The 18,841-nt window shown below is 34.5% G+C and overlaps 1 protein-coding gene across 1 annotated transcript in view; it reads right to left on the bottom strand.

The window, feature by feature from the left end:
* The window catches only part of LOC137398534 (uncharacterized), a 48,804-nt gene that overhangs the window by 11,945 nt on the left and 18,018 nt on the right, over nucleotides 1-18,841 (bottom strand). Inside the window, exons 8-11 of the mRNA XM_068084658.1 lie at nucleotides 10,546-10,812; nucleotides 7,077-7,223; nucleotides 664-754; nucleotides 78-183 (exon numbers count right to left, since the gene is read on the bottom strand). Coding sequence (XP_067940759.1) covers nucleotides 78-183; nucleotides 664-754; nucleotides 7,077-7,223; nucleotides 10,546-10,812 — 611 coding nt within the window. The remainder of the gene's footprint in view (nucleotides 1-77; nucleotides 184-663; nucleotides 755-7,076; nucleotides 7,224-10,545; nucleotides 10,813-18,841) is intronic.

Here is an 18,841-nt window from a genome sequence, read left to right as displayed (position 1 = left end):
TAACTATTTATATTCTCAACAGTGTTTACTAATTTTAATCTTTACATTAACTTCAATCCATATTGATGATTACGTACTATGAATGTGTACTCAGTGTTAGGAGACAGGTGTCTGGCAGTGCAGTGAAGATCTGTCCCAGAATGTATGACCTTGCCATTCATTGCCACATCATAGCGAGTGATTCTACAACAATGGCAGTATCAAACAGGTGCTTGTCTCACTATTTTTGGTTATAATTCAGTAGACCAGACAGAGACTATAAATTGAGAAAATTTTGTAACATTATACAAACAACAGATATTGTGACAATGAGAAATGTTGCTCTTCCTTCTGTAAATCACAGATATATCAGGATCACGGCTTGTCATAAACCAAAATGCACGCTAGTGCAAAGCCAATATAATGTTTAGGAAAATAGGTAATGAGTGACCTTTAAATGAAATAAACATCTTCATTTAAAGGTAATAAACACATATGTTTAAAGGGAAAGGGCACACAAGTTTAAAGCTAGTGAAACACATTACATTACCACGCATATACATTAGGCTTTACATTATCAGTAGGAAATTAAAATTAAGGGCTTTTTGTGTCACCATTTACATATTGAATAGGTGACTAAACAATGTGCACGACATGTAAAAGCAGGTTGCTGGCAAGTCTCACCTGCCAAGGGGCACCTGTGGAGCAGTCCAAGCGACGTTGATCTCGCTTCGACCCATGACTGTAAGAGAAGGTTTGCCTGGACAGTGATCACCTATAAAAAGAGAAGACAACTTTCAAAACTGAAGGAATTTTATCACTTATGAGAGCTCGCTGTAATATTACAGATATACTATTAAACACCTTTATATATATAAATATTAGTGTTTGTGTTTTTGTTAAACCCTGTGTCCAGTATCGCAATTAAAATCTAGCAATGAAAAGTTTGCGCGTCACTGGATTTGATCTCATGACCTTCAGATCTAGAGGCAGTGAACTAAATGACTAAGCTACGTGGAATACAATAGAGTCATTGGACAAATAATCATTACATTGTTAAAAACTCTTAAAGCATTGCTTGGGGTTACTAACTAGCACTGTTGACTGTTCCAAGAAATGGTTGTTAAGCTGGCCCAAAACACAGGTATTGTTTCAGTACAAATTTTAGTAAAGACCTATCTTTCCAGGTAAGTTACTCAAACTCATTGAGTAATTATTCTATTACCCATGCATTGCCAGGCATTTGGCTAGTATATATACTTGAAGAATAGAGAAAGCAAAATATTATTATGCTTTATTAGTTATCTTGAGGTGTTGACTGATGTTCTAAAAAAAGAATCAAGGGGATTGACCCACTAGAAGCTGAGATATAGCCAGCCAAACACAGGTCTACCTAATAACGAATCAGAGAAAAACCCTTCGAAAATGCCGAGAACTGTGATGTATAAAATCGACTTATTGGTAATGTGCCGGAGTTGCGCACCCTTACCGCCGTTGCGTATAATGATTGTTTTAGGCTACGAGATGTGAAACGCTTCTCGCGATAGTAAATAATTTACAGACTAGCTCTGGTTTCTCAGGAAAATCAAACAAGCATTGTGTGGTAAAGGCATTTGCCCACAACCCCTCGCTATGATTTTTCAAAACAGAAGAGCAGATTTTGACTATTGTGCTTCAAATTTCAACTCGATCTCCACGGATATGCTCCGAAGATCCTCTGTTCAACGAACGGCGCGTGTATAGTCTATATGCGACATCCGCGATTTGCAGTTCGTTTAGAATAAGAAATGGGAATGGGAATTTTTGTTCATTCATCACTTTTCTACTGTGTACCTACTGCAGCATTCAGTTGATTTTCATGATTATCGTCACTATTAACAGACTGTAAGTTCACTACAGCCATAATTTTAAAAAGAATAACTTGACCGTGCTGCTCTTGCTGTAAGAAAAGAAAACGATAACTTTTGATTTGATTTTTCTATTTATTTATTATCTTATCTATGATTATTTTTTATGATTAATATAATAATCATAATGCGTATTATACAAAATAATAATATAACTGCCTCTAGAATAAATGATGTAACTAATATAATTTGTAGAAAATTCCAAATGATAACTGAGATTGATGATTGATTTAATTGATTCCATTTATTAGCTATAGTTTAAAAAATTTGAACAGCGCTAAATATGAGTCTGAATAGGGAAGCTAAGTGGGAGAACAACAAAACTGAGCTGAACTAGCAAGATAGCGACCTAACTAAAGATAGCGAAATGTTGCGAAATAATAGATGCGTATAATTGTTTTATGCTAAAACTAATCTACACGTCAGAGGGACTGGTTCGGAATTCTCAGAGCAATGATTGTTAAGCCCAATTTGATTGTTCTATACTTCCAGGGATTCAACCAATTAAAACGCCGTGATTGTTATAGGATTGCATTAGTTGGCTTAATTGACCAATGGCACACAAGTCGATTTCATACGTCATACATGTATATTGATGATTACCAAAACACTTATGTTTTTTGGTAGACCTGTGTTTGGCTGGCTATATCTCAGCTTCTGGTTGGTCAATCTCCTTGATTCTTTTTGTAGAACATCAGTCAACACCTCAAGATGAATAATAAAGCATAATAATATTATGCTTTCTCTATTCTTTAAATCTCTGTGTTCGCCATTTGTCTGATGATCTGCCGTTCGTGTGTCCAGTTATAGCAATAAAATTATAGGAGCAGAAAACGCGCTTTGCCCTGGATTTGAACTCATAACCTCCAGACAGGCCTGCAGACAGGCGTTTTAAACCACCAAGCCAAGCGGCTACATTGCTATACAATGGAAATATTATGGTCAAGCTAATTACAGTGGTTTCAATATGCATGCTTGAAGTGCTTTGAAAATGCTATTGGTTATCACTAGCACACTTGAAAAGCATGATTGCGTGAGAGATCATTACGCGTAACGACCTCAGACAGCCTTTATTATAGTAAAGATTTAGACTAGCTCAAGTTACTAGCTTATGTTACTAGCTTAAGTTACTAGCTTAAGTTACTCAAATTCATTAGGCAATTCATTAGTTTAATGCCCGTGCAATGCCACGCATTCAACTAGTAATTTCATCTATATAATTATACATATTTCTTAAAGTTTGTGTTTGTATATGTGTCTGTATTTGTCCAGCTATAGCTATTAAAATCTTGGAATTTAAAATTTGGCAATATGATAAATTAGAACTCAGAGATTCAATCGCAAGTTTTAAATCCACGTGCTCTAACACTGAGCTAGATAAGGCATATTGATCAAAAACGTCATCGTATACCGTATAGCATATGCACACACTAAATGACGTATTATTTTAGCATTGCGCCCACGTAGTACGATGCCCCTGTTATGAAATATTCTCTGGCTAACTATAGGAAACATGAAGCTTTTTTGTTATTTTTTCATTAAGGTGAATTTTTTTGCCGAACGCTATCAACAATAACTTCTCTCGAAATTGCAATTTGGCGATTTGTGTACTGATCATATACGTTATTAAGAGATATACGTTGCTCGCCATGGCGAGTTCAGCATTATTCGCTATCATATACGGTATAGCGTATGCACACGCTAAATGACATATTATTTTAAACTCTACAAATTTATTAGCTCTATGAAACACGATGCTTTTTCATGTTTTCTTCAGCTTCTATTTTCGGTTTTTCGTAAGGTTCAATTACTATATCTGGGGTAAAAGCCAATCCTTTTCACACGAACAATTATATTATCTCCGTAGAAAGAGCCTCAACATTCTCTCTCCGTTCGGTCAGACAAAGACAGTACGATATCTCATTTTTACATTTGTACCAGTATCAAGAGGTACCAGTGTCATCGTATTAAAAGTTTTGATGGATAGCTTCTGGTATCAACAGGTGGAACAGTAATCTGGTGGAACAATAACCTTTTTTATACGCACACAATTCTATGCAAGAATTGTTATTATTAATTCAACATATTCATGACTTTTATTTTGTTTTCTCAGTTCGTATTAATTATATCATCACCGAATCCTTTTTATTGAAATCATACCAAAACCAACCTAATTTAGCTATTACTTGCTAATTATTTCACATTTACCGCTAAACCCTTTTATAGTTGTTATATATTTTTAATTTATTTGACCTGCACAAAAGATTTTCCTCGTGATATGAGGAAATATGAGTTTAAAAGTTGTTTGACAATGTTTGAAAACCTTCACAGTTGTTTTTATTTTCTCTTTAGTTGTTTCAACTACACAAAACACTTTTCTCATAGTATATAGTTTGAAAGATAGAATGACAAATGTTGCTATATGTTGAATACAAATCAATTTTCTGTTCAAAGACTTTTTTATCCCCTGGGCAGTACAGTATAATATAATAAAGACTTGAAAGTTTACTTATGCTAAAATAATGCAGAGATGTTAATGCAGCTAAAAAGAGTGTAAAAAGTGTTTTATCTCCTCTAGTACCTAGTTGGTTTTAGCTATTCACAATAATAGCTATTTATTGCCAAATTTTCAATTTTCAGCAAAGTTGTCTCCTTTTCAATTTTGGGCAAGGCAAGTTAAACATGAGGTAATGTGGAAGTAGTCTATGTTGGACATAACATTTTGTAGTGAAACATTCTTACCATCATTTTTGTCAATATGAGCTAACTTGTTATTTATAGAAAACTAGCAGTTGTCTTCTCTATTTATATTGCTACATGAGCAATATGAGTTGACTTATTTATAGAAAACTAGCAGTTGTCTTCTTTATTTATATTGCTACATGAGCAATATGAGTTGACTTATTTATAAAAAACTAGCAGTTGTCTTCTCTATTTATATTGCTACATGAGCAATATGAGTTGACTTATTTATAGAAAACTAGCAGTTGTCTTCTCTATTTATATTTCTACATGAGCAATATGAGTTGACTTATTTATAGAAAACTAGCAGTTGTCTTCTCTATTTATATTGCTACGTAAGCAATATGAGCTAACTCGTTATTTATAGAAAAGATAGACTTACAGCAAACTGCTGAGTTAACTCACTTGGGAACTTTATATTAAAACTTGTAGTTTAAACCTTGTTAAAACAACACAATTACCAACTTAAAATATTGTTCACGTTAATGACATTATTTATTGAATACTTTTAAATAAAATACGTTGTTTTGAATCGAAGAATGAATACGAATCAGATGAATCACTTTTGTCAATAACTTACTGTGTATAATATTTTTTATCAAAATTGAACAAGCATTTACTGGAAGCCTTATCTTTTAGCCCCAGCTCGATGCTTATTGTATTGGCCACCTTAATGCTGGTAACCTGCCATCACAACGGTTTTTTCTGTCTTTAATAAATTTGTATTTGTTCATACATTTTTCATCCAGAAACAATTGTGTCATCTTATGACTTATACAGAAAAGAATTTCTCACATGTCTTTTGCATATCAAAATTCTGCCAACCTTTGCCGCTGACATTAGGTTATGCAACATAAGGTTATAGAAGTCAATGCTGAAAATTATACTGCCCACAAATTTTTAGGTCAACTAAGAAACAATAATTTATTATATATACTTTATTGAATATGCAAACCTGCTGAACTGTGTTTGACCAGGTTAAATACTCTGAAACCAGTAAATGTCAAAGACCAGGTTTCCAATTAAAAACTTAAATATCTAAACTCGAAAGTAAAAAAGAACTTTGTACATTTTGTCGATAATTTATAGCTAACGAAATAGACTGAAATCCTAATTTCACTACGGCAAGCAAAACTCACACATTAGATCTGTGGCAGTGGAAGCCACAGTTGGCTATCATGGAGGGAGGTAATTTTTTTTATCAAACTTCTAGCTAGCTAGACCACATGTGAGACAGTAGTTTTTTATATCTGTTTTATTTACATCTTTGAACCAGATTGGCGAGAAGCAAATTGAATATATGAATTCACACATTCCTCACACATGTGATAAATAAGGCATAATTTTTAGCTTGAATATATCACACACCTTGATGCACGCGATGAGGCAGGTTCAAATTTCAGCTTGAAAAATGTTCATCCTTTGACACGCACTGACAAGGGAAAAATTATGACACTTAATTCACATTCTAATAAACCTTTGATACGTACAGATTCCTCATGCTTTTAATATTGATAAATAAATTATATTAAAGATTATTATAAGACAATAATATATAATAATATATAAACGTAATAATATAAACATTGTAAATAAAAGTATTATGAAGACGCTGTAGTAAAAATATTTATATTATATTTTCAGCGTAGACGCAGTTATCCTCCTATGGCCGGAGTTCATGTTTATGGAGTTTATCTATTTACTCTAGAGAGTGCTCATGCTCACCAGAATGCATGAACAATTATTTTACTGGATTCTCGGCTGAAAGTTGTTTGTTCAAGTGGCAATGATTCCTATGTCTAAACAGAATGAACAAGCTGATATAACACATGTTGGTAACTCATTGGTTTAGATAGGAATATCACAACATCAGTGGTTATACCAGTTTCTAACAACGTGTAGCGGACCTGTCTCAATAGTTTAGAGTTTTTCGTTGGCTAGTTTTTCTCGATAGTCTCGACAGTCCCTAGTTACAGAAAATTTGCCCGAGTACAAATATTAGTGAGCCAATTTCTCAGCTTTGTGCCTCATTTCCTGTCAAATTAATATTGCGATTGCTGAATTTCTCCTGCTCATTATCACATTATTTTGAGTCATTTAGTTAAAATTGAGAAGTCCATGCGTGCGACAAACCAAACTGTTTAGAAATTATCAAATTTTATATTTGGAGAAGGAGGTAAGAATCACAAAATATGTTTTTTTAACTTTTCAATTTATTTGACAAAAGTTCATTGTGAAGCAGGGCAGTTTTTCAAATTATTGCTTTCGAAGTGTGGGTGTGGACGCAGACACAGATTTAGTAAAAAGGTTTTGTTTGCCCAAGACAGAAAATTATTCTAAAACCGCTATGAATCAACACGAAAGTGACTACCAAATACCCTGTGCAGTTTTAGGAGCGCTTAATGAATACTTTTCAAATAAAAAATTTGTACTTCATAACTATCTCACCCAAGTCAGCGGTCGTACACTCCAATGAAGCAGCCTCCCCTTTGCCTTTGCATGTGGCAGCACAGACACGAACTGTGTAGGTTGTCTGCTCCTGTAACCTGGTGATTATATGAGTTTGTTCTGATGTCTGCTCCAGCAGAACTTTATCTACAAACAACACAGCATAGTCATAGAGAAACTATAAACATGGAGAAACCATAGACATAGAGAGACTATAGACACAGAGAAACTATAGACATAGAGAAACTATAGACATAGAGAAACTATAGACACAGAGAAACTATAAACATAGAGAAATTATAAACATGGAGAAACTATAAACATAGAGAAACTATAGACATAGATAAACTATAGACATAGAGAAACTATAGACATAGAGAAAATATAGACATAGAGAAACTATAGACATAGCAGAACAATAAACATGGAGAAACCATAGACATAGAGAGACTATAGACACAGCGAAACTATAAACATAGAGAAACTATAAACATAGAGAAACTATAGACATAGAGAAACTATAGACATAGGTAAACTATAGACATAGAGAAACTATATACACAGAGAAACAATAAACATAGAGAAACAATAAACATGGAGAAACTATAGACATAGAGAAACTATAGACATAGAGAAATTATAAACATAGAGAAACTATAAACATAGAGAAACTATAGACATAAAGAAACTATAAACGAAGAGAAACTATAGACATGGAGAAACTATAGACATAGAGAAACTATAGACATAGCGAAACTATAGACATAGCGAAACTATAGACATAGCGAAACTATAGACATAGAAAAACTATAGACATAGAGAAACTATAGATATAGAGAAACTATAGACATAGAGAAACTATAAACATGGAGAAACTATAGACATAGAGAAACTATAGATATAGAGAAACTATAGACATAGAGAAACTATAGACATAGAGAAACTATAAACATAGAGAAACTATAGATATAGAGAAACTATTGTACTACAGCCAAAAATTGCAGGATAGAAGCACATTAATGCCCACTAACCATAAAATGATGAAAGCTCACTGAACAATGCAATGCACAGTTCAGAGTTAATGCATAAAGTTAATTAGTCCTGAAATTTTATCCGTATATTAAAATCCTTGCATGCTATTGAGTATTCAAACAATAATGCACGGCATCTATAATAATAAACCCCAATTTGTCACTGAGTCTGTCTGTTAGTCCATGTAAATAGTATGCATTTCACCAATCTTTGGCTGATTTCATCTAAAATTTATATGCATATACATGTACTTTGTGCCTTCCGCTAGGTTGCAAAAATATTTGGTTTTGAAACTTCATCAGGTTCCTGAGAAGCAGCCGCTTAATGACCCATCCGACGTGCTGCCACATGCATTAAGGACAACTTCCCCCAGAGACCATGTTGATGAATTGTGGCCGCGAAAGCTGCATAGCAATTTTTGTTGAAAATCTACACACGTGATTTTTTTAATTCGATATCCTGTACACATGCTGATTGATCGGATTGAAAATGAAGGAAAATCTGGGCGACACCAAGCTATTCATTTTACTGTTCAAAAACTGAACGATTAATTTTTAAGGTAAACCTATTAAAAAAAAAATATAGATAATTACTTAAAAAACTAAATGCAACTATCTAAGTTGTATTTGAAAACTAAAGTCATAAAGCACTACAAATAATTTCCATGAAACTTTGAACATTCCATGTTGGATGATATTTTGAGTGTAAAGTCGAATATTCATTAGAATGTCGTATTATATGCTAAAAATTCATGATCGTTCAACTGGAAGTAGACGTATGACCGTATTTTCAAAATAAATTAGTATCCTGGTAGTCTCCAATGCTATGAGAGATCATCAGGTGTGCTGATAATGCGCAGATAACGAGTATGTGCACAACTAATCTACTACTGGCAATGACTACTTCTGTTGACAGGGACAGGTGTTAACTTGTGGGGATACTAAGCTGACTGCCATGAGTTCAAATCTTGCATGAAGGAATCTTTTTCAGAACCTCCCCCGTGGCTTCTGATGGAGCAGGGTGGTGAAGTCATCATGAAAAACTCTCTGTCTTATTTTCACAACAGTAATCCATCAAAAACAAGACATTAGTATTGACGGCTCGATTTGACCAAAAAGTAATTCAGTGGATGAAAGCCTCCTGCTTAATCAACCATGAACTTACACAGAATTTTGTAGATTTTATCAGAAATTATCGGTATTTTTCTATCATTTGCGACTGTTTTTGGTTTTTGAGGTGATCTGACTGCCAGAATGTTTCAAAATCAAAATTGATATAACTTGATTGCAATTAAAATACTCAGATCAAGGGAAAGTGTGATTATGACATTCATAGTTGCAAAGAGACTAACAGAATAAAGAGGCGTAATGCTGTAACTTAAATGCAACATCAACTATAGCAACGACAGCAACTAGTGATGTCATTTCAGCACATACTTTCCTTTCAAGTATTTTAACCGCGATCAAGTTTTTTCGATTTTAATCTTGAAACATTCTGGCAGGCAGATCTCCTCAAACATCAGAAACAATTGCAAATGATACAAAAATACTGATATTCTTTGATAAAATCCACAAAAATTGTGATTATGTTCATCTGTAATTAATCTAAAAACACAAACCTTTGCAAGATGCTGAAATCTTATCACAAAACAGGTGTGAATATGGCTCACGGGTCAGCGGGTAGGTCAATATAAAATGGTCTAGGAGATACAACTAGTCCATAGACATAGAGAAATAAGATCATATAAGTGGGCTGAATTGATAGCTAAACCGAAGGGAGCGGTGAATGTGGGGACTATGGGTAAAAAGGAATCCAGACTTTAAAACGGGTGGAGATGATCTAAGTTTTAACCCGCTACATGTATAAGTTCCAAGCCAACTTTCAATAACACAGCGATATTACTTATAAAAGAGAATATTAAAGCCTGGTTCACACTATATCGCTGTTTGTCAGCGTTTTCCTTTTGGAGCTCATCGTCGATTATGTGAACCGTAAACGGATGGCATCGACCAAGCAACGCGGACACGTCGTGAAATTTTTCAGCTGTCAAACTTTCCGGATATTTCGCCAAGCGTCGATGACCGCCTTTCGAGTGTGAACCATTTCGGCGATGGTAATTCACGGTCACGGATAGCGTGATTTATTCATATCCGCTCATAACAGTCTCTGCGGGACTAGTATTTAATTCCAGCACACAGAAACAAAAGTTTCTTGCAAAAACTTGAAAAGAGAAACGGAAACGCTACATCACAGAGTATTTGCCGATGCAAACGGGATAGGTTTATGATAGTATGAACATCATTATCATCGACGATCACCAAAGTATTGCGGCATCAACGCCAAGAAATGGCGATATAATGTAAACCAGCCTTTAGCTCTGAAGCAGTCTAAAATGGTCTCGGTCAACATTCTAAGCAATCATCTCCTCTTGACTTACCCAGGTAGACGAAATAAGACTTGATAACTCCTGAATAGCTGGTAGGCGGCTCCCATCCTATCTTCAGTTGTGTTGCTGTCCGCGCTAAAAGCGTCAGGTTGCTTGGCTCTGCTGGCACATCCTCCTCGGTTGTAGCACTGACCTCTTCACTAAAAGGCGACTCATCACCAGGAACGACGGCTCTTAGACGGAGCACCACAGTCTCACTGGGCTGAAGACCCATAAGATCAAAAGCTAAATCCCTGCCAGAGTATACACAGTTGTTTCCTGCAATGGGAGAACGGTTGATAAAACTACACTATAAATAATTATATAAAATATTACTTGTCTGTGGCTGCTTGTCGTTGCAGAGTTTAGGTAAAGTGACTGATGTAAAACAAAAAGAGACAGTAATAAAATTTATATTTTAGATTGTTTGACATTGAAATTTTAGAAGCAAAATGGCTTCACTTAAAGTTAAGTTTCAATTAAATAACCATTGATGTTAAACATTCTAAATAAAAATATAAACAGACACAAGAAAGAAAAGAATGTTTAAAACAAAAAATATATTGTTTCTTAATGATTTATCCAAAAATATTAATATTAAATTTAAATGAAATGTTTAGAAACATGTATTGATATTAAATATTTTACGTGAATGATAGAAAACTTACTGCCACCCAAAATAACATTCGCATTCAAGACATAGATTTATCATAGTTGCATCATATAATTAATTCAAATAAAAAAATTTCAAACTTTTAAGCATTGATGTAAGAGGATGATGTACTAGGCCTATTTGTAAAAATAAAAATGATGAAAAAAACCAATGAAACAGTGCTTTGTATGAGAAATTTTAAATACATGAAGCAAAATAAAGAAATAAAAAACTAATTTCAGCAAAATGCTTTATATGTAACACAACAAAAGACTAGAAATTATCTGCTCCTGTCTAGGTAAACCTATGTGTAACAAGCCCCAGTTCGTTTTGATTTCAGAAAGCATATAGCATGTTTTTGTTTGCTTGCTTATGTTTTAAATTAGATTAAAATATCCTTTGGTATTTTGTTTTCAACACAAGGAGGTTGAAGGATACCCTAAGTATAAGCGTAGTAGATGCTAAACCACACAATAAGGCAATGGTGAGACAATTCCTACCTCTAATCATCAGACTATGCTTGAAGATAAACCATGCCGAGTACAAACCTCACCTTACTATCATCTCTACATACAAGCATTATCTAATATGTGACATTAATTTTGAGCAATTATTTGTTTTGAGATACAAAGTAATTTTTAACGTGTCACATGTTTACAAATGCACAGAATTTTACTGTTATGTAAGCAAAAAAACTGGTAAAAATTTAAAATAAAATATAAACATAATAAAAAATATTCCTATTCAATTTAGCGCAACTTAAACTGGGTTATCTCTAATATATCTCTGTTTCTCACTATATTGCTGAGCCTACAATTCTGTCTAAGTGTAACTCAAATAAATTAAAAATAAAAATATTTTTTTAATCATTGTTTTAATGATTTATGGTGCACCCTTGAGTTACAACATTTCTGTTTTACGGTTTTTTCGTGTTACGATGTGGATCATGTTTTCCGCCATACGAAATTATCAGAAATATTAATTGAAATTCAAATTTGGTGGTCGGTATGTTGAATACGTCAGAATAACGAAGATGCCGATTTGCTATTCGGCGAAATCCCTCTCATAACGCCTGAATGAGATACAATGCTCACTCTCTCAGTTCAGCATTATTCGTTACAAGTTATAGTGAAAATGGAACCAGAAACAGACAATAAAGATTAAAACGATGACCAAATTAAAGTTTAGTTTAGTAAAATACGCACTAAAACTTAGCTTAAGTGTGTGTTTAGTAAGCGGAATTCATTTAAGCTAAATTCAAAATTAATGTTATACGTTTGCGTCGAGGGTAAGAGATCTACATAGTACATACTGTACATAGTAATGTTACATTTTATTGCAGATCATAACCACTAAACACACTAAAGTTACTGTAGGTAGCTATAGTTACCAAGATTAACTATTTTGATACTTATTTTTAATACGTACATAAAATACGTATATAAAATTTTCTTGTTTTTTACCATGGGGTGTTTACATTAGATAATTACTGTGTTTTTCTATACCCCTCCATACAACACAGCCTTACGATGCCAACACCAGAAGGAACTAATTTTGCACGACCAGGGTTCACTGTATTTGCTACATATATCACTTGAAGTATTTATCATCAGTCTTTGGGCTCTGGAGCAAACTAAGCAAAATACAGCATATTGCTAGATTAATATTTACTTCAACTTGCGACGATGACAGTTTCAACTTATGAAGGAAATACAAAACTGGATTAAGTTTATATAGCAAGGGTTGACTGTATTTTTATAATTGTTGAGTCATACACCTCGACTATACACAAACTTTTTGCTAATTGTCAGAGTGCATCCAGGCATTTACTAAAATTGTTAAGGTAAAAGAACAACAGATACTTTCTTCAAATTTTTGCACCACAAAACTGTTCTTGTTGAACAAGTCGAAATATGGAATGTTTTTTTTCAACTCCCTTTGCTACTATGCAGAATGTATGGAAAGGGCACTTGACACATCTGTTACGACATGTCAGAAGAGTAAATCCCGCATGGCCACCTTACAAGCTAGTGTTTGCTACTGGTCTAGATGCGGCAGACGAGCACACAAGACACTTGTTTTGGAATGCCAAATAGCTGGCATTGAACATGTGCTATGCACTTCCTACTGGTTAAATCTGACAATAGAGCACGAGACACACCTGTTCCAGCATGTCATATGCCTCATATTGGATGTGTACTAAATACTACGTGTAGCACTTTTGACTATCTTCATTGCCGTGAGGATCATCCTGGGTGGTCACGCTCTGCTGCACTTTAATTGTGGTGGCTAACCAAACGGCAGGCTGCATTAGCTGCATTATTCGTCAGTGACTATAAAAGGGCACTCCACCTTTTATGTCTATGGGGGTGTCAGATGGCGGCAATTCCAAATCAACAAACACAGCATGCCAGCTCAGCTTGCTTACTGACTGCGCGCGCTGATAAGAGCCAAGTCATGCTAATTATATCTGATGCCTAGAGGGAAAGTCTACCTATTTTTTTGTATACCAATCATTGCGAGGATACCAGAAGCTATTGACATTCCAATCTACTAGAGACCAGCAAGTTGATTCCGTGAGGCTTGCATGGATACAATGACCGGAGCCATAAGCTATCTTATGCTATTTGTCTTGTGCATAGACACAAGTAGCTCAACTCATTCTAGACCGGTGAGTGCATACATGTCTATGGTGAGTTATCTCTTTTCTTGTCATGTGTTATTTATTACCAAAAAGTTATTCAAAGAACAGAAATGTGGTGACTCGTCAACCAATGTATTCTGGCAGACCTACTTGGGTAAAGGCTGGTTCACACTATACCGCCATATCTTGGCGTTGATTCCACAATACTTCAGTGATTCTCGATGATAACGGCGTTCATACTATTACAAACCCATCCGCGTTTGCATCAGAAAATACTCCATGATGTAGTGTTCTCATTTTTCTTTGTAAAGGTTGACTTGCAACAAAATTCACATTACAGTTATTTGGTATCAAAAGATTCACCATGTCTTACTCTGTTGTGTTGTAGGCACAAAATATGTGGAAATGTGATTACAAGCTCTTAGAAGCTCAAAAACGAAAAGTTAAGTTACGATAAGTTTTATATTGAGCTTTTTATTGGCCTTTTAATTCACGTGAGAACATCATGTGACAAAACAATAACCAAATGTAATGATTAGGTCAGAGAAATAAACAGATTCCAATCTATGGCGGCTTTTCGTTTTTGAGCTTTTAAGGGCTTGTAATCACTTTTCCACGTATTTGGCACCTACAACACAACAGAGTAAGACATGGTGAATCTTTTGATACCAAATATCTGTAGGCTAATGTGAATTTTGTTGCAAGTCAACCTTTAAATTTTCATGGAGAAACCTCTTTGTGTTCGCATGACTGAAACCAAATACTATTCCCACAGCGGAAAACGGAAATAAATAAATCACGGTAACGGCAATTGCGAATTACCATCGCCAAAATGGTTCACATTTGAAAGGCGGTCGTCGATGCTCGGCGAATATCGGGTAAGTTTGACAGCTGCAAACTTTCCCGACATGTCCGCGATGCTTCGTCGATGCTATTGGCTTACGGCTCACATAATCGACGATGAATGCCGAAAGGAAACTGTGGACTTAGGGCGATATAGTGTGAACCAGGCTTTAGGCCAGCAACAAAATCGTCTAATGAACCAAATTCTGATATGTCAGGAGGAACTCGCCAAAGTCTTCCGATTTTTCTCTCGACCTTATATCACAAACATCTAACATGAGAACTCTAGGGCGATTTTGAAACAAATATCACATAACAATTCGGGATTAGCAAGAACAGTATGACGGGAGGGATATGATTGCGACTATAGCATGTTAGTGATAGCCATTACTCGGCCAATGGAAGTAAAAAGACAGTCAGATTCTATGATCATTGCAGCAGCTACCAACGTTGCAAGTAGGTAGAAGAAGTACACAAAGTCGTCATACGCAAGTCGCAAGGCCAAACGATAGCAGTTGTGCAATGTTACATTTTATTGCAGATCTTAACCACTAAATAGGTCACCACTTACTGTAGGTCACTATAGTCAATAATGTTAACATACAATTTTGTTGCTAATTTTTAATATATGCAGTATGTACATGTATATAAAATTTTGATGATTTTTCGCGGAGAGTAATTGCATTAGATAATTATTATGGGTCTCTATACCTCTCTATACGACATTTTTGCTTTACAATGCCAACACTGAGATTAATTAAAATCGTATGGCGAGGGTTAACAGTAATAGGGAACTTTTGCTGGAAATAAACAATTAAAAATCACCAGAGTTTTTTGAAAAGAGTTATCTGAATATTGTTATTTATTCGGATCACCTAATCAGGATAATAATTATCTGAATAATGTTATTTGAATGAACAACCTAATGTTTGAATAACAGTTATCTGAATACTGCTATTTATTCGGATAACTTTAGGTTTGGATAATAGTTATCTGAATAATGTTATTTAAATGGATAACCTAATGTTTGGATAAAAGTTATCTAAATAATGTTATTTAGATGGATAACCTAATGTTTGGGTAATGGCTATCTGAATACTGTTATTAATTCAAATGGGAATCTGAACACCTTATGTGTACCTACTCACCCCACCTAACCTGGGTCTGCAAGTAGTAACCCTTTGAACCCTGGCCGTTCTTGTCAATGCGTGTCAGTAACCTTGGGCAAATTGTCCAACGATTCTAAGTTTTTAAACTTTTATTAAATATATCTAAATGTGCTCATAATGCAATGATATTTGGTATAAAACTAGTAAAAAGTCGGGCAACCCACAGCCAATGTCATCAAACAGAAAAAAACAGTACTTCACCATTATTAGGGCTAAAACTATAAACGCTCGTACGATTTTAAAAACTTGTAAAAACATTTACAGTAGTATCATATTCATTGAGCACATGTTCATCATTATTTTATGACTCAAAATATACTGAGAAATTATAGTTAGTATCATATAATTCTTCATTTGCATCACAATAATTTATGACCTATCAACAAACAAGTTGTATCGACTTTTTTGTGATATCGTTCTAATAAAATTTGTTATTATAATGGAGGAAGTAGATAAAGATATTTGAAAACTGTTACAAATGGAAGTGAAATTTCTGGTCTAACATCCTGTGCAAGAATTAATTTGATTAGTTTACGCTGTTACTTAAAACAGCTTTTGTAAACAGAGCCATATGAATGCCGGAATTCCGGCCGTTAGGGTTTCTGACATACCCAACGCAATGCCGGAATTCCGGCCGTTAGGGTTCAAAGGGTTAAAACCTGACCCAGCCTGAGAGAGGAACTTTATTTGCACACTTGAGCTCGCAACACTCAAAATTTTATGTAGCAGGTTTTCTTAATGTTAAAATAACTTATATATTTATAACCATTATAAATACATTACCACAAGAAAATAATGACGGAGAAGTTGTTTTAAAGCATTTAGAGATCAGAATTTAAAGCATATCATGGTCTCAAAAATATTAAATTTTTAGTTTAGGTTGGACTAACCGAGTTACCGGTGTTGCACGAGTGTGAAAAGCCGCTTATAAACAGTAGCATGTAACATTGTCGTTGCTAGTGGCTAATTCAAGTAAGCTCATATCCATATTGCTAAATTTACTAATAAGAGCCGTGAGAGCAAGCTTTGGTGATGTTGCACCATAACGCAGAGTCGCTAAGGGTATTTTAACCCAGAGAGGGACTCATATCCATGACAGTGTATTCATCGCGTGTCGTTTAGCTGAATAGGTTAGCTTCTCGCCTTGTAAATGGGAGGTTCCGAGATCAAATCTTGTGCATTACAGATTTTAATTTCTAGATATTAATTGCTATAGCTGAACAGACAATCGACAAACTTTCAGATTTATTTGATATGGCAAAAAGGAATATTGTAAACAGTGACCTAGATGTATTCCCAGCTTATGGTGGTGAAACTCTTCAATGTTTCAGATGGCTATATTTTTAAATTATAGAATGGAGGTCTTCAATTTGGTAAACCTATTTTGAATATATATATATATAGTGCTTTATTGTACAATGAATAATACATAAATTATTTAAAAAAAATTAGTTAGAAAGAAGCTCGGCCCGACATGAAAAGATGTCATATTTGATTGGTTTGACCCCTACCACTCGCATATACCCTCAGAAAGCATCCTTAATGAAGTTAAGGTAATTAAAATCATTCGTAGTTACCTTAAAACCTCTAATTGAATAGAGGTACTACCTAATCTGAAGTTTCATAAAGGTATCACATAATCTGAAGTTTCATAGAGGTATCAATTAATCTGAAGTTTCATAGAGGTATCACATAATCCGAAGTTTCATAGAGGTGCCACATAATCCGAAGTTTCATAGAGGTATCACATAATCTGAAGTTTCATAAAAATCAAAATAAAGTCGGTAGCTAGTTGGCTTTCGTTGACCTCCACTAGAGTTGCAGCGAGTAACATCTAAGACCACCAGAAACATAAATGAATACTAAATACGTTTCTGGTGAAGCCTATTTTTTATTATTATCTGAATAATTGCAGCTTCATGAAAATGCTAGGCGATATTGAAACATGGTCTTTAGATCTGGTTAGCATTATCCAGATAATTAAATGTGTGGCCTGTGGAAGAGAACACAACCAGTCTTCAACTATTACTACTCCTTAGTTAAAAATTATCTCCAAAACAAAAATTAAAACATTTCAGTGCTCCATTCATCCACAAATTTAACTTTCCGACGTCATTAAACATTCTCTCTAAACAAACAAGACACTAGTGATAAAAAATAAACAAGTTATACATTACAAAAACAGTAAAGTAAACCATAGAGTTACATAACAACTGTTATCAAAACTTTCCATAGACAATATGACTTCATAAGTTGCACCTCACAGCCACAGTTCATAATCGACTTTGAACCAACTCGAATGTTGAGATCAAGTCATTACTATTTATAACTGCAGGTTGACGATGTCCATGAAGTGCTTCAAACACTGAAAGACTTGATGACAATGCTATCAACTATGGTGATATACATGTGTTTATGCTGGTGAGTGAATAACTCTATGCTATTTCAATATCAATTTTAGATATTTCAATAACTCTATGATATATTCAATAATTGGTAATAACTTGATTGGCTCCATTATAACCAAATTATCACCAATTAAGTTAGATAGAGTAGACGCTCCTACAACGTAAATGATCTGTTGCGAGAACGTTAGCATTCGAGGGATTTTACATTATATGAACAGTAAAATACTTGTAAATTGCCTAATCTATTCTAAGATTTTCCCAAACTCACCCCTTTAGTCCTTTAAAATGGAAAAGGCTAAACCTAAACTCGTTAATTTAATGACTGCACAGTAACTGGTATTATTGGTTTGCATCGACAACAATTGTTTTCTTTTTGTTTCTTATCATTTTCACTTGGCTATCCATATATATGTATATATGAAAAATTGTTTCCTCACCCCGGATACCCCGTATGGGTGGTAAATTCTGCTCTAACTCGAGTCTCCTACCAGAGACCTAGGAGTTTGAGCACTCCCCTCAAGATCTTAGCTGTTCCCAATAGCGCACTTTTCTGCAACCTGAGTTGCAGAAAAGTGATTTTATATATATATAT

Source organism: Watersipora subatra, chromosome 6, assembly GCF_963576615.1.
Source record: "Watersipora subatra chromosome 6, tzWatSuba1.1, whole genome shotgun sequence".
NCBI lineage: Eukaryota > Metazoa > Bryozoa > Gymnolaemata > Cheilostomatida > Watersiporidae > Watersipora > Watersipora subatra.
The sequence above is the reverse complement of the archived record's forward strand: the minus strand, read 5'-3'. Positions and strand labels throughout refer to the sequence as shown.